Raw genomic sequence first — 22,086 nt, 5'->3', positions numbered from 1 at the left:
TAAAACGTACTTAGAAACTTCTAAATTTATCACAGCATATCTGACTCTAAAGGAAGGACAAGATTTAGCTAAATATAATGGAACAATTCAAAGTAAAATGATTCTTGTGATAGTCATAGTAAACACACTATGTGCCAGATACTGTTTGTCTGAGCCGCACACACATTAACTCACTGAATTCTCCAAATACTATGAAGTAGGGAAAAAGAGTATCACTGTCTTACACTCACTCCCGTAACATTACCATAAGGAAAAGGGGTGATAAGGTAACAGGGCTTGTGAAGGAAATTCTGCATCTCCGAGGAACAGTTTATATAGGGACAGGATGGAGATGGGAGGAGGACTCTGGGTAAAGAGCAAACCCCCAGACTCCTGTGGGGGAGCAGCCTTCTCAGGCTGGTTGGGAAAGGGACCAGCAGCATGAAACAGGGGCTGGCGGGGTCCCATCAGAAACTCCATGGTGGAGAAAGGCACCCACCTTTTCCAGACAAACAAACAAAAAGGACTCTCCACACTAAAATATAACAAAACATAAAAAATTAGAAGCACCCAAAACCTAGTAAAAAATAAACCATAATAAAAACATGTGACTCAATACACAACATTCTATTACCTGGTATCTACCTTCTTCATAAACATAAATTTCGTTACTGTGTTTAGTGAGAAAAACACAAGATCTGCCAAGGCCTAGCACCATGTGAAATGACACTTTAGAATATGCAAAGATCGATTCTGAAACATGAAAGCAAATCCCAAAGTCAGTGAGATTGTTGGATAGATGTTTTCTGATAGAGATTATGATTTTAAAAAAATGACTGTGCTTCTGTGCACGGCCTCTGGTGTAAGTGGTAACATACCTATTTCCGTCAACATCTGCTTCCACTTGGGGGCCTCCGGAGTGTCTGGGTTCTCCTCCAGCAGCTCCGTCAGCTTGTCTTTCAACTCCTGCACTTTGTTTACATTTTGCTTCAGTTCTGCCTCAAATGACTAACAAGGAAATAAAAAAAGTAACTTCATTAAAGTATGTCAACATCAAAAGACAAAAACACAATTTCAATAGAGCACTTTTTTCTCCAACATGGCCATAAGAGGGGAAAAAAATCCACTGTTAAAGGCTGAAGTGAGTGAGGACCGGATTCAGCAGTGAATTATATTTTCTTTTCCTCTTCATAACTATTCTTCAACTAGCTGATAACAGAATCCCAAGGAAGAATGCTAGAGCTACAGAGATAATGACCCTCATCCCATCACCTAGGAAGAATTTCAAGGTATTCTCAAATCCCTTTGGAAAAAAAGGAAAATGACATCAGTAAGATTGTAATTAATCAGAAAATCAGTCTTGATAAAGGCTGCAAGATTTGAGACTACTAGCAAATAAGCACTTTTCTGGACAACACGTTACAGAGTTCAAAGATAAGTTAGTCATCTGGAGACATTTTTGCCAGCATTGCCAGAGTGCAAAACCATTTTCCCAACCCTGACAGCTGTAGAAAGAAATACCGTGTATTAAACAAAGGGAAAGCATGAGCTCCCCTATTTTATACTGGACAGAACAGATTCCTAATACATTTAGCCCTTAAATACATCTTTTCCAATAAGTACTGGTTAAAATCCAAGACTTAAACTAATTTGAAGGTGGCAAAGTTGCTTGCACCCAACAGCTCACTCATCTTTATAATATCTGCGTGTAAAAATAAGTGACTATTAGCATCAATCTCTACAGAAAGTCACGTTCAACAAAGCTGGTGAACTATTTGTTGAAGTTTATAGAGCAAGAAACCAGAACGGGGCTCCTGACCCACAGTGCTCAGTTCTGAGCGCTAATCTGTTCTCTCACGTCTTCGGTAAATGGACCCACAGAAGATACCTTGTTCTGTTCAACTTGACTCTTCACAGCCTCAGTGTCCGTAGGTGTAGGTGCCTGATGCCATTTCGTGGCAGTTTTGTTCATCGTCTGTAACCACTGCATCATGGCACTTGATTCTTCCTGAGCCTTTTGCAATCTGGAGAGTTTGGTACTCAGTTCGGCTATTTTGTCTTTAAGTAAGAGGCCAAGATCTTCATAGCCATGGCTTATGTCACTCATATCCTTTTTAATGGATGTTAATCCTAAACGTAAGAAGAACAATTATATTGACACATTTTCAGGGTGTTTAGAGCTCTAGAAATAAAAATTTGTTTCACGTGCTATTTCCTTCTATCTTGTCAATATTAAGTCTACTATGATAAAGTCATAGAATTTTTAGAACTAAAATGTTACATCATCTTACAATGCTACTTAATGACAAATACTTTAGGTACATTGCATAATACAAGTGAAATGAGATAGCTATTTTAAATGGAATAAAAAACCCAGATGATGAAATGATGCTTATTAATTCCTCAGGCATCAAATTAAAAAAAAAAGCTCAAATAATGTTATCCCAAGTGAGAAAATATCTCAAATTAACCCGAAAGAAGGAAACATAAACCAAATGCCAAGCTGAATTACTGGATTTCATTAAGCTCAGATGAACAAAATTGCATGGAATGTTATATAAACATGTTATTTATGGAGAACATGACTATACTCATACCATTTTAATTCAAGTTTGAAATTTCGATATAACTACTTCTCATCCCTAAAAAGATTTTCTCTCTCTCTCAAAAAAAAACCATACCAAGTAATTTAATCAATAAGCACTTAAAGTTACTATTTACCTTTATTTGCCAAAATATCCTGAGTATCTGTGGCTGTTCCTTCACCATTCAATATTACTCCACCTGCAAAAATATTGAAACTGAAGTCATCATAGATTTCTATTGTATTTTATATATATTAATAGTAGGTGGCATTAAAGCCAATGCCATAAACAGTAATTCTTTTTAAATGTTCTTACTATTTGAAAATGTAAAATACTGATTCAATTTCAAAATCAAATGAAGGTCTGAAAGATCAAGCTATATCCTCTCTTTTACATAACATTTATTCTTAAAGTCATAACATGATCAACTTAAAGAGCAGAGTTTCAATAACTTTAGATTATATACATTAATCATTAACTATTAATTTATAAGAAAATTTGGGGATAAGGTTGCTTTAAAGCTGAAGTTATTTTAGTGATACAGTCCCTGAAGCACAGAAGCTGGTCACTATGTGTGTTGCTTGAAGCATAAATGCCTGACGGACAAAAGAATGTCTCAAGTTAAGAAACTGAAAATTGTCTGCTGTAGTTACAGTGTTTTCATGGGTTTAATGGAGGCGGAATAAGGTAAAAAGACATGAAAGAAAAGTTAAAAGTAAAAGAAACCATTACTGTATCAACATAGAGGAAGGAGGTACAGTGGCTGGGGCACCTGGGCCCTGGCATATGTCTCACCTGAACTTAAACCCCAGCCCCACTAATGACTCCCTGTGAGGCTGCACAGGTGAATCCATCCCACCAAACTGCTGGGGAGAATAACACCTATCTCACGAGACCACTGTGGGAATTAAAGACAGTTACCCTACTGCCTAGCAAATAGGAACTACTTGGTGAGCTGTAGTAATTATTTCTCTTTAATTCCCTAAACACCTAGCACCGGTTCCTTTTTCATAATCAGAATATTAAAAAACCAATTAGACCTTCTCATGTTAGTATGCCTTGGCTCTCTATCCAAAACACAAAAACATTTCCCCAAACTAACCACACGAGAACAAGCCTAAACAAAAACATTTAAATATCTGAATCTTAATCTAAGTTTTGTCCCTTTAAAAAAAAAAATCACACACACCGTGGCATTTCAGATGGAAGTGAAAATACCCTTTAGATACTCAAGATTAATTCTTACCATGCTTGGGAGTTGTCAAGAGTAGGAAAAAAATACTTTTTACTTATTACTAATATAGAATGGGCATGAAGAACTAATGTAAAACACCACAGAATTCCTTTCTTTTAAAAAAAAACAAAAAAACAAAAAACCTTGACATTTCAGGAAATCTGATTAGGAGATAAAGGAGAGATCATCACACATGTATAGTACGAGGATTGCCTGAAATGGTATTAATAGAGCAGAACAAACGGTGGGTGGAGAGGGGCCCAGCTCAACATCAGCCTCACAATGGGAACAGCTGGGGGCTGAGCAGGGCAGATAAACCACAGAGAATCGTCAGAAACCCTCAGAATAAAGATATGAGATCTGCCTTCAGTCTACTCTTGGATTATTTTAAACCTGATAGTGACAACAATATAAATATGTTTTAAACTTAAAACTCTATCCACAACTTAATTTTAGAACCATTATTTATACATGACTCTCCCCTTCTGTTGAGAAGCCTGGTAAGATTGTGATTCAGACATGCTGGCTAACACAGTATAGAACTGTTTTCTTTGGGAATAGTGTAAGGAATAAAGCAGATGGGAAGAAATTAAGAGAGGTCCACTCGACAGAAAAGAACCTGTTTCCTTTCCTTACTTCCTTCTTTCCCAGGAGACCAGACTCATTTCTTTATCAAAGATTTCAAATAGAATTTCTACATCCCCATCAATTAGGTAAAAACAAACTGGAATCTGATCTTTCCCCTTCCCCAATATAATGTTCCTTATTCTTACAGATGAATTTGGTTACATTTTAAATTGTAGTATTTAATAAGATAAAACCTAAGAGATCTGAAATTTGACCAGAACAGACACTTTTCCGTGGCAGCGTTTAGGTTGTTTAGAGATGCCATCTTTCTTGTCACTTTCCCTTCGTGTTTCTGAGGTTATTTTACACATTAATTTTTAAAAATAACATACACAAATAAAATCAACATGGGTGGACCCAATTCTTACGGGTTTTACCACAAATGTAAATAAAGCACTTACCTGACTTAACTGCTGCTATGGCCTTTGCAGGGGTCATCACAGCACTTATTAGGTTACATAGTGAGATCCCACTGTTGTTGACTTTCTGAATCTCAGGTGTTTTTAAGCTCCACTTCTCTTGTAATTTCTTGAGATATAAAAACACATTATTTTTCAGTCTTTGTAATCTTTTCCAAGTTACACATTATAATTCAATGTCTTAAACATATCTTAAAACAGTGATGATTGTGGGTTCTGACTTATGGGATGGAAGAAAAGGACAGCATCTCTATTTGTTCCAGCAGCCCAGGTGACTGTTAACACTGTTAATAGTGAGGAGTGGGGTGGGGTCCATCCTGAATTCTGCTCCCAGCCACAGTGGAAGCCAGGCTAGTCCCAGCTGCCACGGGTTCCAAAGTAACTGTCAACTGTAAGTCTGCAAAACTGTACTAGGTAACAGACAAGTTACAAAAAAAAAAAAAAAAAAAGTAGTAGAAACAATTTAAAAAAATGGAAATTCAGAATTCCATTTAATAGTGAATTTTAATCATCAAAACTTCAATGAATTTTAAAGGACACACAACTCCACAAATTTGGAGTGGAAAACTTGCCATAACTGGTCCTAAGTTTTATGACTGAGTCAGATGACAGAAGACTCACACACTAGAGATTCAAATAACTTCCATCTTCGAATACTGGTTAGAGTGATACATCCAAACTAGAGCAAAATGCTGAGTTGAAGAGAAGGATCTTTTACTAACATTATGAAAAATGGTATAAAAAATAAACTACGTAGAGATGTGGTGGGGAAAGAAACTCGGACCAGTCAGCAACTCACAAATACGCCTCTTTAAAAAAGCGAATTAACTGAAAGTCTGTGTCCTTCTTCGAAAGGATCAGTTAAACCCGTCATGATTTCCAAATATCACCAAAATACACTGTACATACATGAGGTTCTTACTTATGTGCTATTAGGTAAAAGGAAACCTCTCACTCCTAACACAGGCAAATAAGAAATTCTTATCAGACACGGACAATGATTCACCTTAGTTTCTTCCAAAGATTTCCCTAAATCCTCTGCACCAAAAGAAGGCTGCACAACGGGAACTCTTTCTGTGGTTTCTTTTATCCACGACTTTAATGATTTAACCAGAACTTGAAAGGCATCCATCTGTTCTTGACAAGAAGATACAGCTTCTTTTCTAGATCACAAACATCATTGACAAATTTAAGCCACAAAGGGAGACACTCCAAAGGACTAATTACTAAAAAAATAAATTATTATTCCCATTTCAAGCTTAACATTAAGAAAAAAATCTTCCCCCAGGCACACTCCAATCCTCAGATACAGGAGGAAAGGTTTCATAGGTGGCAAGTGAAATCAGCTAAATTACTCCTTGTCTATTTCCTCAGTAAAGTCTGTAGATCAAGATAGGAACAGTTAAGATATTTGTAACCCATGTGTAACGGCTCTCTATAATGCTACGTACACTCTAAAGCCATATATAAACAGCTTTAACATGATTTAGAGTCAGTGAGCTTTTATCTGTCCGCTTTATATGGTGCTAAACGCCAGCAGGCTGAGAACCAGAGGGGAAACACAAGTCACTAACATGAGGGAAACACAGCGCCACCTAGTGTCACTACAGTCACTTTAGTGGATGGGTAAACTGGGTCTTTACAGAGAGAGAGGACAGGTTTGAGTTTCCAAAAACGAGGTGAGACCTAGTGATGCAGAACTTAATGTGCACCTCCCCCACGGATACTCAGAAAGCTCCACAGTGAACTATACGGATCTCTCTGTACACTCAGCACCACAGAGGGAGGGCACACGCCTGGCACAGGTACAGCTATGAGGACAGTTAGATTTGGTAACTGGATACCATGTAGATGGCATGTGCACGTGTGCAGGTGTGTGGATTATTAGCAGAGAGTACATGGCTGGTAAACTAATCACCGATGAACACATGGTTTGATAATTGGACCCATCTGACAGAAGAAACAACCTAGAGTTTACCCAGGGAAACCAAGAATATTTCTTCCGTGTCATGTGAATTAAATAGGATGGAAATGATAGCTCTGTGAGTAGTCCAGACAGGACTCAAAAGTTTTAGGTAGACAATTCCAAAGAAATGAAGAAGAATAGCTGAAAGAGAAATGACTACTTTCTATCTTTTGGGGGGCTTCTGTATGAACTTTGGCAAAACCAGATGTATATTCTCAACTCGCATGAGATCAGAAATATAAAACTCAATCACAAGGCTCACACCCCTGTACAGCTTTTTACCTTAATTTAGGTTCATTCTCTTGTCTCTTACCTTGTTTGTTCGTGGAATCATGTCTGATCTACAACTCTTCAAAAAGGAAACTATTTTACAAAAAAAAAAAACCAAAAAGCCATCCAGAACTATCCAGAACTATACTGGAATGATGTATTGTTTCTGAATTGAGCCCAGAAAGCAGTGAACCATGGGCTATCTTTCAAGGTTATTTCTGCCTTTGCAAATAAAAATGTAATAGCCAAAGGCTTCAGACTACAGTGAGTTTAGACTACTTTCAGTAAAACACTACCACCCCCATTTTCCTTACACAGTGCCTTCTATAAATACTTTCATGTAAGAAGTAGTGAATTTCCCTCCTAAATACTTTAACAAAAACTATATTTAATTTTAACAGCAAAAAAAATATCCATATTAAAGTACTTATAAAGTAGCCCTATGCTCATTCTCAAGTTTCCAAGAACTGTTCCAGGTAGCTACATAACTAAATAAAAATCATGCATTCCAATTAGTATCAAGTAGAATAAAATCCAATTTCTTAAGTGGTGCTTACTTTTCTTTGACAGTATCCTCCATTTCCTTGAATTTCTTTGACAAATTATTTGTTTTTTCAAAAACCAGAGCTTTATCCCCTGGCAAGCCATGGCTGGAGATCTCCTTCAAGAGATTCTGCAAAACTTCGAGATCTTTCCTGCGTTCTAGCAGTTCAGAAGTTGATTCCTACAAAGCATTTAGATATTTCATCAATATAAGATGTTGCTACGAACATAAAGAACAGACTGGTGGTTGCCAAGGGGGAGGGGCTTGGGGGAGGAATGGAGTGGGAGGTTGGGGTTAGCAGATGTAAGCTTTTATATATGGAATGGATACGGAACAAGGTCCTACTGTACAGTACAAAGAACTATATTCAATATCCTATGAAAAACCATAATGGAAAAGAATATTTAAAAAAGAATGTATATATATATATATATATATATATATATATATATATATATATAACTGAGTCACTTTGCTGGACAGCAGTAATTAACACAACATTGTAAATCAACTATACTTCAATACAAAAATTTAAAAAAATATAAGGTGTTGCTAGATCTTCAAAGGGCATCCCATCAAGATGTAGGTATGGGACCAGAATGGCTCCACTCAGAATTTCACAGAATGATCCTGCCTATGGTCTAAGTATAAACAAACATGCAGGCAGGCTGTTTGAAAGAGAACAGTTTAATTTAATTTAAATATGCACTCTTTACATTCTGCCTCTGTGGGCTCTGGAATAAGATATGTATATCACCTATGATATACAGAAAATGAGAGATGGTGTTCAATTCTGATTAATGAGCAAAGGCTTCAAGGAGAAGATGAGCTTTGAAGTTGTTAAAGGAGGAAAGCATAGATCTAACCAATCCATCAGCAATTAAAATGATGCTTGTTAATCATAACTCTGCCAATAAATGTATGTGCTTGTCTTAGCTGTTGATATATTTAATCAGCCTTGTGAATTCCATGGGAAACATACCTGCATAAACTGAGACAACTCAGTAACATCCTTCTCAGGCACGTCTGCCTCAGTAAGAGCCTGGGTTTTGGTTTCTAAGAATGTCTGGAGCTTTTCTGAGAGGTTCTCAAACAGCTCCACTTTGGTTTTGAGTTCCTCCATTTGGGCAAGTTTTTCTTTGTGTTTGCGACTTGCTTCTGAAAAGCGAAGGGCTAAGTCCTTCATCCTGGCCTGCAGCGAGGATGCGGTGGACGGGTCCGTGGTCTCTGTGAACCTCTTCACTTTCTCATTCATGGCATTTATGCTGCTCTGCCGCCCCGCGATGTCCTGGTCCAACATCTGAAATGGACCAAATACCACACACGTAACCTAATGATATTTACAAATAACGTCAGACTTGTAAAAATTACTATTCAGAACAGAAGTTTGAGCCACCTGTGACTAAGGAAGCTAATGGGAGTGACAGACAAGCTGATTGGTCCCTGGAGGAATCCCATCCCCAGTCCCCGCAAGGAGACTGGAGAACAGCTGGCTGGCTGTCCTGGCGACGCAGGAGACGGCCACCACTCAGCAACCCCGGGATATCCTGCAGCCCAGGGATTATCCACGGTCCTGATTTTTCAAAGGGTAGAAAACAACAAGACTGATCTGATTAACCTCCTGGGCAGCTGGCTGAAGCCGTGAGGAATAAACAGGACCCGGTGTGCGGGGATGCCCTGTACCATGAGTGCTGTTCATGAAAAGTACACAGAGGGAAGTCCCTCTGTGCTCCTGCACGGAAAACCGCTTCGCACACTTGTCTCTATGCAAGCGCTACTTTCCACGTTGTTATATTCAGGAGACATCTCTTTATGCCTTAAGTTTCTCTTAAATCTACCCATCCTTGGAGCTTACCATATTTTTTTTCGATATATTACAATTTTTTTAATTGAGATATAATTGACATATGTATAACTATCTGTTATAATAATGTTATACCAGTATATTAGTTTCAGGTGTACAACATAATGATTCGATAATTGTAAATATTGCCAAATGATCACCACAATAAGTCTAGGTAATGTCCATCACCACACACATTTACAATTTTTTTTCCTGTGATGAAAGCTTTTAAGCTCTACTCTCTTAGTAACTTTCATACAATTATTTTTAATTTATCCAATATTCAGTGCTGTTTTAGCAAGAGAACCCAACAGTATATACAGTTCAAGTTCCTGGGAAGAATAAGTCTGTGTTTTTTCTTAAAGAGAATTATAAGGTTCTGGTCCCTGCCATCTAGAATGATGTTTATAACCCACGATTCATATGCTGAGGAAGATACACATACAAAAGAGCAAATAATGTTACACTAACAAGAACATTCAAGTTCTTCATATATCGGTTTATGTCTGCACATGGAAAAACCCAGGATATATGAATTTTAGGGATGAAAATGTGTAGGGAGAATCAGTGAAAGGGTTTGATATGGGCAGAGCATGAAAACATCCACACTTTTTGAATAACCTGAGACACTGGGTTTTTTTTTTCATCTAAAAGCTGTCTGTTTGTTGGAAGTCACTTACGATGTTTTTACTGATGACGTCCTGCAGAGCGGCGGAGTTCAAGGGCATGGGACGCTGCTCTTCCAGCGAGCGCTCCACACCCGCCATCCAGTCCAGCATCTCATCCAGGCCATCCTGCACACTCAGAGAGCGGGTCAGGGTTATCTGCAGCTTCTCGTTTCGTTCACTGACAGACTTGGACAGGTCATCGTATCTCCCGACAATGTCACCTAGTCCAAAAGGATCGGGAAACTTTAACCACTAAGTTTTCTTTGTGCCGTTCCTTTGCAAAACACACTAAGGAGAGTCATAAAAATTCCTACACTAGAATTGGAAGAGGAAAAAAGGGTGAAATGTTAAATTCATAATGCATCATCAGAGCACCACCAAAACCTGAAAAAAGAAAGAAAAGATCCTAGTGGAAAATAAAAACCTAAAAATTTTTAAATAGTATATATGTGTAAATATAATTGTGTGTGTGTATGTGTGTGTGTGTGTGTGTGTATATATATATATATATATATATATATATATATATATATATATATATAATCTTCATTTGAAAAAAGTATTTTTGGATGCATGAACATTTGAATTGTCCAGAGAAATGAAAGTGATCCAAACAGCCAATCTTTGGAATAAATATTGGTTCTCAACCTGACTTCAAATTAGCCACACTTGATAACTACATGGAAAAAAAAAAAAGGTGACAGTCTTACAGAGCTAATCTCAATAAACAATATACTCTTATAAAGATTTATTAAGAATTAACCTTTACGCATAAAAATTATTTCAATCTTTCTTGCTCGCGCATGCTCTCTCTCTCTCACGTACACACACACACAGAGATTTAAGTTTTTCTCATCCTTCACATCCTAAGCAAAGTACTCAAATGCACAGAAGTTAGCAGATGCAAATGTACTGAGAAAATAGACAACACACAATGAAAATTCACATAAAATACAGAAGGTTGAGATGATGCGTCTAAGATAACACAGATAGAATGTATTTATAAGTTTAATAGCAGGCAAAGGGAAAAATAAACAATGTTAGCAGGCTGACCTGTCTCAGATAAGATTAACTTTACTTTCAATTCTAAAGACTTAAGATGCTTTTTAAAAAAACCTTTCTGGCTAGTTTTCATTCATATATAAAGCTCTATATTTTAACAACCTACATCTATACTGCAAGACCAATGAGAAGTTCAAAGAACAGTGGTTTTTAATGTATTCACCTCTCCCTCCCCCCACTCCACCTCTCTGGATAACAATGTTTTTAATCATCAATTTATCACCTACTGTCCAAGAATCTGAAAAGAATTTTAATTATTTCTGATACACTGTAAAATGTTTCAATGGAAGAAAATAGACATCTCTATAAAAATGAAATCTCTTACATGCTTATGTTTAGCTCATGGTACATAATCCATATTAAAAAACTATTTCTTTTTGCTTGTTCTAATATTATATCATGAGAAAACAGTTTGACAAATTTTCACTGAATTGAGAGGTTAAGCTTGGATGATTGAAAGAGACAATCATGCTCCTTTCACGAAAACACAATGAAGCCCCTGAGAAGGGTAACACGGAGGGGACAGAGTTTAATATGCACCAAGATGCTGAGGGCAGACAAGCAGCAGGTTCAAGTACAACCCTGATTTGAAAGTCACAGAGCAGATCATCTGAACTGCAGGCTGCGATTGGCAGGTGAGTTGTTTCTCAAATGGGTGGTTCTGTGCTTCAATAGGGCACCATCATATCTGTTTAGCTATGGTAAGTGATTTCCCAAGCACAGTGAGCTACTTTAATAAAATTAACACACACAACATTGTAAATCTACTATACTTCAATAAAAAAATTATTTTTAAATTAACACATTGTACTAGTTTACTTTTGGACTCCTTAGTAATAGAATATTGCCACTGAAGTAAATTCTTGATTTTAGTAATTAAAAGATATTTTAGAAAAAGGTACAAACAAAATTTACTTTAAGAATGTTACTTTTTTAAGAGGTTGGTTTTCTTAGAAGTCAAATAGATCTTAGAGAAACTCCTCTATATCTTAAATATACTTTCACATATTCCTAAAAAACTATGCCAGAGAGAAGCTTTAGTCTTAAAATAATGTAACATGGATTTTAAACAAATGAAAGTGAAATTGAGTAAAGTTAAAAATGGGAAGGTGTCAAAATGCCTCTTCAAATACCAGAATTACATATAAGATCGTCTTTTCTCCCCCAAGCCCCTGTCCCAAGAGCAGTGGTTGCCAAGGTGGGAGGTGAAGACAGTGGTCTGGGACACAGGATCATTCGCGGTTTTACCTTCTACTTTAACATTTTATATTTTGGGGTCTTATAATGTACATAATATGCTAAGATAGCAATAGGTGTATGTAATTTATAAATACGTGTGCATCTCTGAGCATCTATATACACATGCTGAAAATTACGTGACAAGGTGCCTGATCAAAAGATTCTGAATGTCTCTAGAGAACAGACTAGTAGTTGCCAAGGCGGAGGGGGCTGGGGTAGGGATGCAGTGGGATGTTGGGGTTAGCAGATGTAAACTCTTATCTATAGGATGGATAAACAACAAGGTCCTACTGTATAGCACAGGGAGCTATATCCAATAACCTGTGATAAACCATGATGGAAAATAATATTAAAAAAAGAACGTATATATATATATGTACAACTGAATCACTTTGCTGTACAGCAGTAATGAACACAACACTGTAAATCAACTATACTTCAATTAAAAAATATTGATAGGGACTTCCCTGGTGGCTCAGGGGTTAAGAATCCACCTGCCCATGCGAGGGACATGGGTTCGAGCCCTGGTCCGGGAAGATCCCACATGCTGCGGAGCAGCTAAGCCCGTGCGTCACAACTACTGAGCCTGTGCTCTACAGCCCGCAAGACACAACTACTGAAGCCCGTGTGCCACAACTTCTGAAGCCCACGTGCCTAGAGCCAGTTCTCCGCAACAAGAGAAGCCACCACAATGAGAAGTCCGCGCACCACAACGAAGAGTAGCCCCCGCTCGCCACAACTAGAGAAAGCCCATACGCAGCAACAAAGACACAATGCAGCCAAAAATAAATAAAAATAAAATAAATGTATTAAAAATATATATTGATAAAAAAATTGCACTATATCAGTGTTTAAATCCATGATGAAATATTGTAACAGAAAATGTATATATATATATATATATTTTTTTTTTTTTTTTTTTACATTTTCTTGAAACAGTGCAGGACTTTATATCATATTACTGATATTTTGCCTCCAGGGTTTTTGCCTCTTTGAATACAAAATCCCATTGGGCAAAATAAGATGAAATATTTTTCCTGTAGGTTAGAAGGAGCATATCATACACTGCTGGAAATAAATCATCTGAAAATAAATTTTAAAAAAAGATTCTGAATGTCTTTAAGAAAGAAAAAGGTTTGACTTCTACAGAGTGGTTTTAAAAGAGCAAAGTTTCATCCTTCTCTTTACCTACAATTTCAACTCAGATTTTAATGCCAGCTCTCTTGGGGTGAAAGGTATGTTAATCATTTGCTATGTTAAAGTTTTTTATTTCACACTGAGAAATATTTAATAACCTGAAACCACACATTAAATATAGGAAAAGTAGCAAAGTCAAAACAAAAAATATAATAAGACAATAAACAATGTTAATTGATAACCCACTGTGCGTTTAAACTAAATACTGTGAGTCGATACAAAGGTAATATACAACAGCTCTTTCCTCAGGAAAGGCACCACCTAATGTGAGAGGACGCAAAAGCATCGCTGTAACTGGACAGGGTTTCTAGGATCACGGAAGAACCCTGTGAGGCCAAAGACCCCACGAAAAGGAGAAGCAGGAACATCTTAACCTCTTAACTCCGTGCTCCTGCTTTTGACAAGAAGATCCCTCCAAGAGTCTGTTCTGGCCTTAGGTTGAGAGTCTAGCTCGGTCCAATCCCATCAAACAACAGAAACTTGTTAGGTTCTACTTTCTGTGACTGTTGCATACATAAAGAGATTTTTATAAATCAACTATACTCTAATATAAAATAAAAATTTAAAAAAACCCTAAATGTAAGGCTGGGTATTATAAAACTCTTAGAATAAAACATAGTCTTCTGAATGTCTGCAAGAATGAACGATTTATGTCTTTGACATAAATCGCAGCAATATCTTTTTGGATCCACCTCCTAGAGTAATAAAAATAAAAACAACAATAAATAAATGGGACCTAATTAAACTTAAAAGGTTTTGCACAGCAAAGGAAACCATAAACAAAATGAAAAGACAACCCACAGAATGGGAGAAAATATTTGCAAATGAAGCAACCAACAAGGGAATAATCTCCAAAATATGCAAACAGCACATGCAGCTCAGTATCAAAAAAACAAACAACCCAATCAAAAATTGGGCAGAAGATCTAAATAGACATTTCTCCAAAGAAGACATTAACCAAAAGCACATGAAAAGATGCTCAACATCACTAATTGTTAGAGAAATGGACATCAAAACTACAACGAAGTGTTCACCACACACCGGTCAGAATGGCCACCATCAAAAAGTCCACAAACAATAAATGCTGGAGAGGGTGTGGAGAACAGGGAACCCTTCTACACTGTTGGTGGGAATGTAAATTGGTAAAACCACTATGGAAAACAGTATGGAGGTTCCTTAAAAAACTAAAAATAGAATTACCATATGACTCAGCAATCCCACTACTGGGCATATACCCAGAGAAAACCATAACTCAAAAAGACACATGCATGCCAGTGTTCATTGCAACACTATTTACAATAGCCAGGTCATGGAAGCAACCTAAATGCCCATTGACAGATGAATGGATAAAGAAGATATGGTACATATATACAATGCAATAATACTCAGCCATAAAAAAGAATGAACTAGTGCCATTTGCAGCAACAAGGGTGGACCTAGAGATTATCATACTGAGTTTAGTAAATCAGGCAGAGAAAGACAAATATCATGTGATATCATTTATATGTAGAATCTAAAAAAAAATGATACAAATGAACTTATTTACAGAATGGAAACAGACTCACAGACTTCGAAAACAAACTTATGGTTACCAAAGGGGAAACGTAGCAGGGAGGGATAAGTTAGGAGTTTGGGATTAACAAATACACACTACTATACATAAAATAGATAAAATCAACAAGGACCTGCTGTATAGCACAGGGAGCTCTACTCAGTATTCTGTAATAATCTATATGGGAAAAGAATCTGAAAAAGAATGGATATATGTATATGTGTAACTGTATCACTTTGCTGTACACCTGAAACTAAACACAACACTGTAAATCAACTATACTCTAATATTAAATTTAAAATTTTTAAAAAGTTTTTGCTACATTTTCTAAATAAAAAATTAAAATTTAGGTATGCAAACCACAAAGCCCAGTCCCCACTCCCAAGATCCTAATACACCTGCCAAGAAGGGCGTGCCTCTGCCCTGACTGAGAAGGGCCATTTCACAGTGAAAGGACAGAGTGACGCAGAATATGCTAGCGAGCGACATCTCCGTATCTACTATGAGACTTTCATTTAGAACGGACATGTAAGACCAGACACGAGGAAATGCACACTCACCCAGTGTTTTCTGGATGTCGTTCTTGGCGGGAAGTAAAGATCCCCTGGTGTCTAACAACACTTCAGCTGTTTTTTTCAGTTTCTCTACAGCCACCTGCTGACTTGATATCTGTCCCTGTAGAGCCTGGAGGATTGAATGCCTCAATTATATTCAGTAGGACTAAATAACAGATTTCCAATACGAGAAAAAGATTCACAGTAAGATAAATTAGACAGAGCAGACTTGTCATCAGTAGAAGCTTACTCCAGAATTCTTAGAATAAGTCCAGTTATAAAGTGACATTAGCAAAACCATCAGCCAGTCGGGAACATTCAAGTTCAGTCCTGGAATAAACCCTCAGCATATGCTCATGATAACCGGCCTGATGCCTGATCCTGAAACCCTCCACCCTCAGCCTGAGTTCCCCTCAATCCCACTCCCAGACTCTATACAATACCCCCACAACCACCAGAAAACAAAGACAAATAAAAAACACACAAGCAGCAGAGCCCCTTTGAGACCATTTCTGACTCCAGGGAAGGAGATAATTAAGGACTTGCACATCCTGACCCAATGCTGAGTCATATTTATTTCCGTTAATGCAACAAAAGTTACTTAATATCTAACAAATTCCAAAAAAGCTTGCTACGTTTTGTGAAAATACAAAAATCAAACAGACACAAAGCTTACCCATGGGGATCTTCTAGTCTAAGGCAGGAAGTGGTAAGTGCCAAAGATGAATAAGAAAAAGGTTGAGGGAGGAGGACCTGGGAAGGGAGGAGGGGCCTCCTCCATGGGGTGGCCCTGGGGCAGGTCCTGGGGAAGGTGTGGATTTGGGCATCCTCCTGGGGCTGCATCATCACCCAGGTGGTACTTGAGCCTCTTCCTTCCTTCCCACCTGCAAACCAACCAGCAAGCCCTGACAATTTCACCTGCTTAATATTTTTTTCAAATCTGGCTCTGGTTCTGTATTTCTGAATCACTATAGGACAACCTCTCACTGAACTGGAAAAAGCCTCCTAACTGTGCCCCTGCCTCCAGTCTCTCCCCTGATACAGCCCCTGATATGTTTTATGGAAGACACATACCTGACTGCATCACTCCCCTCTTAAAATCTTTCATAGCTTCCTCTTGCTTCAGAATAAAGGGGATACTGGAGCCTGCCATCAATTGTCCAAGGGAATCTATTCCTTAATTCTGTCTTCAATCTCATCTTTCTCCCCCTCCTGTTCCAGAAGCATCCCACGACACAGCTATCCCTCAGCGATTTGCTCTTGCTGGACCCAAGGCCCTAGCATCTCTACACACAGACCTTGGGAGGCGACCCTGAGCTTGGCTCTTACCCGTAACATTCAGCTGGGAGGCCTTCCCTGTCTCTCCTCACCCCGAGTTGGAGCACTGCCCCCAGAAGCTCCCACACATGCCCTGTGAATAACACTGCACCGATTTGTCTCTTCTATCAAACTGGAACCTCCTTGAGAACTAGGAATTGATAGTATTCGGCTTTCTATTATCACTGCCTAGCCCAGTGCTGGGTACATGGCATTAACGAAAGTTTCTGGAATAAACAACTGAATGAATAAGTAAATATATGAAGATATCAAGTGTAAGGTTTTAAAAGATCCCCCTCTATTTCAGCCTTCAACAACAACAAAAAAAGCAAATGTCTAAAGCCAATGGCAAAATTTTCCTCAATTAATTCTCATATCCAAGAAACTGTGATAATATACAGGCAGCTGTGCATATGTCCAAAGGCTCAACAATCTATGACCAGCATGGGATCTGTGATCTGAATACCAGATCCTACAGTTGTTCTAAGAGGCCAAAGAATCTGCATCAGAGTGATCAGTTTGGGAAATTCTCCCACAAGTTTAGTTGCAGTTAAGTGTAAGAAATTCCTCAAAATAGGAACTTTACCTATAATGGACTGAAGCCTAAGCCACACGTACAACTTATTTGCATCACACAGTTATATAGGAAATGAAATAAATTTAAAGGCACCTCCAAAAATTATTTTTTAGAATGTGGGTTCCCCAAGGACAGAGATAGGGTTTTAACCCCTTTGTGTCTTCAAAAAACCTAACAGTGGGCCTAGAACATAAATGTCTCTGAATGAATAAATTTATGTAAAAGTGATCATGGTTTTATAAAACATCCAGTACCAAAGATGGCCCTACCTACCATCCTAAAACTTAGAAATGGATTACAAGAAAAGCATTTCTTCTTCACCTCTTCTCTTCAAAACATCCCATGCCTTTTCTCTTCATAATTATGTTCAAGAGAGTCAGTAGTTTTTAGTTCCTAACATTATCAGGTTTTAGTTTAGCTATGGTAGTGGTTTATAACACTACTTTGGGACAAAACTGCAAATTAAAGTATTCAAATGGGTGTCATATATTGTTTTTAATGGATTTCAATGAAATCAAAACATGAAAGAAGCATCTGTGACAGGGAACACTGCAAGATGATGACCTTGGTCTCCAGCCTGGACCAGAAAAGGGTGAAGTTTACAGAGCCGTGGGCACTTGTCCAGCTCATAAAAGTTTCCCGACACTCATCACCCTCCCAGAGATCAGAGCAAGCCTGGAAGGTCGATGTTGTCAATGTTACCTGGCCCCATGCCTGGCTCCAAACCCAGGCCTCTAGAAGGGTCCCAGGATCCTGCCTTTCTGTGCCTCATATGAAGCTAAAATCTCATTTTGTCCACTGATTATGAAGAGCATCATTCTAGCCCAGGGGTATCAGACTGCTGACAACACAGCCAACAGCCACTTTAAAAATAACGCTAGTAGCAATGTGTTATTGGCCAAAAATATTTCAAATGTACCCACTGGGTGCCCCAAATTACATTTATCATACAACAGAATATAAGTTAGTATTGTAAATGTACAAAAGACTGATTGTTTGGTAGTAGTCTTATGTGTTTGTATTACTGTTAAAAAGAAAAATGATTGTAAGATGTCGGTAATAAAATGAAAGAAATGGAGACTCCTTAATCCTCATAAAAATGTATCCTCTCTACCTGCTGAGATCATCTTTGAGGAAAACACGTCCATATGCCAGGAACAACTTTAATCACGCATTTAATTCTAAAATTATGCTGTGGCTTAATTGGAATTAATTCTCCTTGGAGACGCTGCACTCTTTTTCTATTTCTTTGGCTGCCTGAGGACTAGAGGAGTCTTTTTCCTCAGCACATACCAAGGTAGTGTTCCAGTTCTAGAATTAATCCATGTTTCCATTTCATTAAAAAGCCATAGCATTCATTTCATTTTTTTGTTTGTTTGTTTGTTTGTTTTTGCTTTAGCTACATTAAAACTACTTTTACACAGGATGCAATCAGTTTGCTAATACAGACCTAACTTAAAATGTGTTATGTCTATTTCACAGTTTCCGATGCTAAAAATACCTAACTTCCTAATTAAATGTAATACAAGCAATCTTAATAATTATGCCGCTCCTGGCATTTCCTATTAAAATAATGGCCTTTATGTTACAACATCTCCTCTACCAACATATACTGCCCTTGGACCTGTCATCCCGTGGGGACCAAAAGCTTCATTAAGACAGATCTGTTCTTGGGCTTGTCTGAAAAAGAGAGAAAAAAACAAACCAAAAAAAAAAAAAAAAAAAAGCCTCAAGACTGAAAATGCACCCCTGAAGTGGGGAAGTTGCATCAACGTCGGGGCTGACCTGGCCCAGGACACGGCCCTGGTGCCTGTGTAGCCCTGGGTAAACTCCAGCCCAGGAAAACACAGAGCTCTCCACCCTTTCAGCCCCAGCCCCTCCTCCCTCCTCTCACCCCACGCTTCCTCCCCCTTCTCTCTGTTTGGCCTTAACCTGCCACAGTTCACCTCAGGGTAAGACAGCTTTCTTCCAGCCAGAAGACACTGGTCTCAGGCAATACCTAACATTAAGCTAAGTCAGTATGGTATCTGTTTCCCTTGTTAACGCACAATAATGATTTCTGACTCTGTAACTAACAGATGCAACCAAATTCTGAAAGGCAGTAGTTTCACTGGCATTACAGTGTTTGCTTTCTATCTAGGCGGAAATGAGCTATTGCTACCCACCTGCTAAAAGGAAGCACAGAAAAGATTTAAGACATGAAACTTTCAAACTCAAAATTATTGGTCACATGGAAGAAGAATAAAATTTTTCAAAAATTCTCTCCCCTCACATGAGGATTTTAAAATATGCTTGGAATGTAAGAAATGGCTAGACTCTCTCTGCCACTGTGGGTGGGGCTGAGACATTTACACAATTCCCCCATCAAGTCTGAATGTTCTAAAGGGCAGGCGGCCTCTCTGAGAAGTGGGCAAGGTGATAACTGAAGTGTGTACCTCTGTGAATCGGGGGTAACCCAACAGGAACCCACACAGAGTGTGACAGTGACACCCCCGCCGTCCCCCGGTCCATTCATGAACAAATGTTCATCGAGGACCTATGAGGGCCCAGGGATACAGCACTGAACAAAACAGACCAAGCATCTGCCCTGTGGAGCTTGGTGGTAATGCAGGAGAAGACAATGAACAAGGATGGGAGGGGAGTCTGGGGGAGAATGGGTACATGTATATGTATATGTATGGCTGAGTTGCTTTGCTGTGCTCCTGAAACTATCACAACATTGCTAATCGGCTACACTCCAATATAAAATAAGAAGTTTTTTTAAAAAAATAAGTGTAAAGATCACAAGTGGCCCAGGCAGGACTGGTCTTTGTCTGGGGATGAGGAGGTGGGGAATACGAACCATGACAGCAATGTCAGACCAGCTAAACCACAGTAGAAGAAAGAGAAACGAACAGACATCAAGTTGTAACTCCCCCCAGAGGGAGACACACACCTTCCCATCCCTTCCTCCCCTGCCCTTGGGGGAATGATCACAAAAGTGGGGGAGAGCGGAGGGCATTCCATGGAACTACCTTGGGGCTGGATCTCTCTTTTCCCTCTTTTTTTTTTTTACCTTCATCTCTTCTAGTTGCCTCTGCAGATTTTTAGGGTCCACAGCAATGGGCTCAGATAAGTGTTTGCTCGCCGTGGCCTCGCAAGCCTGGAGCCCAGAGAGAAGCCCACATGAAGCATCTTCATAGTGTTGGTATTTATCCACCAGATCTTTGAGGTTATTCCCAAGGACATTGCACTGAAAATCGAAAGAGAGAAGGGTGGGGATTAAAATCCACTACTTTATATATAATCCTCAGGACCTATGGGTTATGCCACCTGTAAAACACCAGATTTCAACCAAAGTGAGCAAAAACTGTAGGGCGAAGATTTTCTCCTTTATAGGAAGACGCTTCCTCTAACAAGTCAAAAACTAACCAATTCAAAAACATCTGCACGAGGGCTGGATCTTAATCCAGAATGAAGGGTTTAGGTGTCAATCATCAGAAGGGGCTCGTCTCCATGGAGTTTACACACCACGTGTATAGTATGCATCAGATGGAAAGGTTTTCAAGGTGCTTCATAAATCACTTCTATATGCTGCACAAGACTGATTAACACAAGGAGTGCAAATAATCTAGACCAGAAGGAAGCCAAGGCCAACAGCCAACGATGCTTTTCAAGACATTTGTGCAGCCTGGTCAGCTTATATTCTAAACAGAAACATGTTTTCTCAGTTTCGCTTTTTTTTAAAACAAAACTCTCTTACTGGTCCACGAGAATAATAAAATTGAAACAGTCTGTTAGCCATTAAGTATTAAAATAATACACAGACCAAATATATGTGTAAAACGAATTCCTTGTGAAGGGAATTATCTGAGAGGAAGCTTCAGTTCTCAAGCTTCAGAGGCTGCAAAACAGCAAACCACTCTGTTTAGAGTCAAAATATACCCGCCACCTGCTGGGCAAAACAGGTAATACAGAGTTTTACAGCTAGGGCTGCCTGGAAATCACTCCAAATGAACTTAATAAATAACTTTACGTTCCTAATCTTTAAACATATTTTTCAGAAGTAAAGTAGATTAATAAGACTGAGGGAAGTAGGATGAAAATACTTTATTTTCCCTGCTTCAGTTTTCAGATTTCTTGCTTCTAATTCCAAAACTAAAGAGGACAGAACGAAAACTACACGCACAGATCCCTCATGCCTTAAAATGAAACTACCTTACTGCACAGAAAAGGAAACTATAAATAAAATGAAAAGACAACCTACGGAATTTGCAAACGATGCAACCGGTAAGGGCTTAATTTCCAAAACATACAAACAGCTCATACAACTCAACAAAAAAACAAACAACCCAATCAAAAAATGGGAAGGAGAACTATAGACATTTCTCCAAAGACACACAGATGGCCAAGAGGCACATGAAAAGATGCTCAACATCGCTAATGATCAGAGAAATGCAAATCAAAGCTACAA

The 22,086-nt window shown here is 38.4% G+C and overlaps 1 protein-coding gene across 19 annotated transcripts in view; it reads right to left on the bottom strand.

Moving 5' to 3' along the window:
- DST (dystonin) overlaps nucleotides 1-22,086 on the bottom strand; it is a 502,757-nt gene that overhangs the window by 105,418 nt on the left and 375,253 nt on the right. For all 19 annotated transcript variants that reach the window (XM_082347108.1, XM_082347103.1, XM_082347107.1 and 16 more), the window contains 10 exons: nucleotides 20,689-20,865; nucleotides 15,746-15,869; nucleotides 10,148-10,356; nucleotides 8,607-8,924; nucleotides 7,638-7,804; nucleotides 5,851-6,007; nucleotides 4,827-4,953; nucleotides 2,701-2,763; nucleotides 1,868-2,109; nucleotides 858-987 (listed from right to left, as the gene is read on the bottom strand). In XM_082347108.1, coding sequence (XP_082203234.1) covers nucleotides 858-987; nucleotides 1,868-2,109; nucleotides 2,701-2,763; nucleotides 4,827-4,953; nucleotides 5,851-6,007; nucleotides 7,638-7,804; nucleotides 8,607-8,924; nucleotides 10,148-10,356; nucleotides 15,746-15,869; nucleotides 20,689-20,865 — 1,714 coding nt within the window. The remainder of the gene's footprint in view (nucleotides 1-857; nucleotides 988-1,867; nucleotides 2,110-2,700; nucleotides 2,764-4,826; nucleotides 4,954-5,850; nucleotides 6,008-7,637; nucleotides 7,805-8,606; nucleotides 8,925-10,147; nucleotides 10,357-15,745; nucleotides 15,870-20,688; nucleotides 20,866-22,086) is intronic.

This window comes from Balaenoptera borealis (assembly GCF_965194805.1).
Source record: "Balaenoptera borealis genome assembly, chromosome: 12".
NCBI classification, from domain to species: Eukaryota; Metazoa; Chordata; class Mammalia; order Artiodactyla; family Balaenopteridae; genus Balaenoptera; species Balaenoptera borealis.
This window is presented reverse-complemented; position numbering and strand designations above follow the sequence as displayed.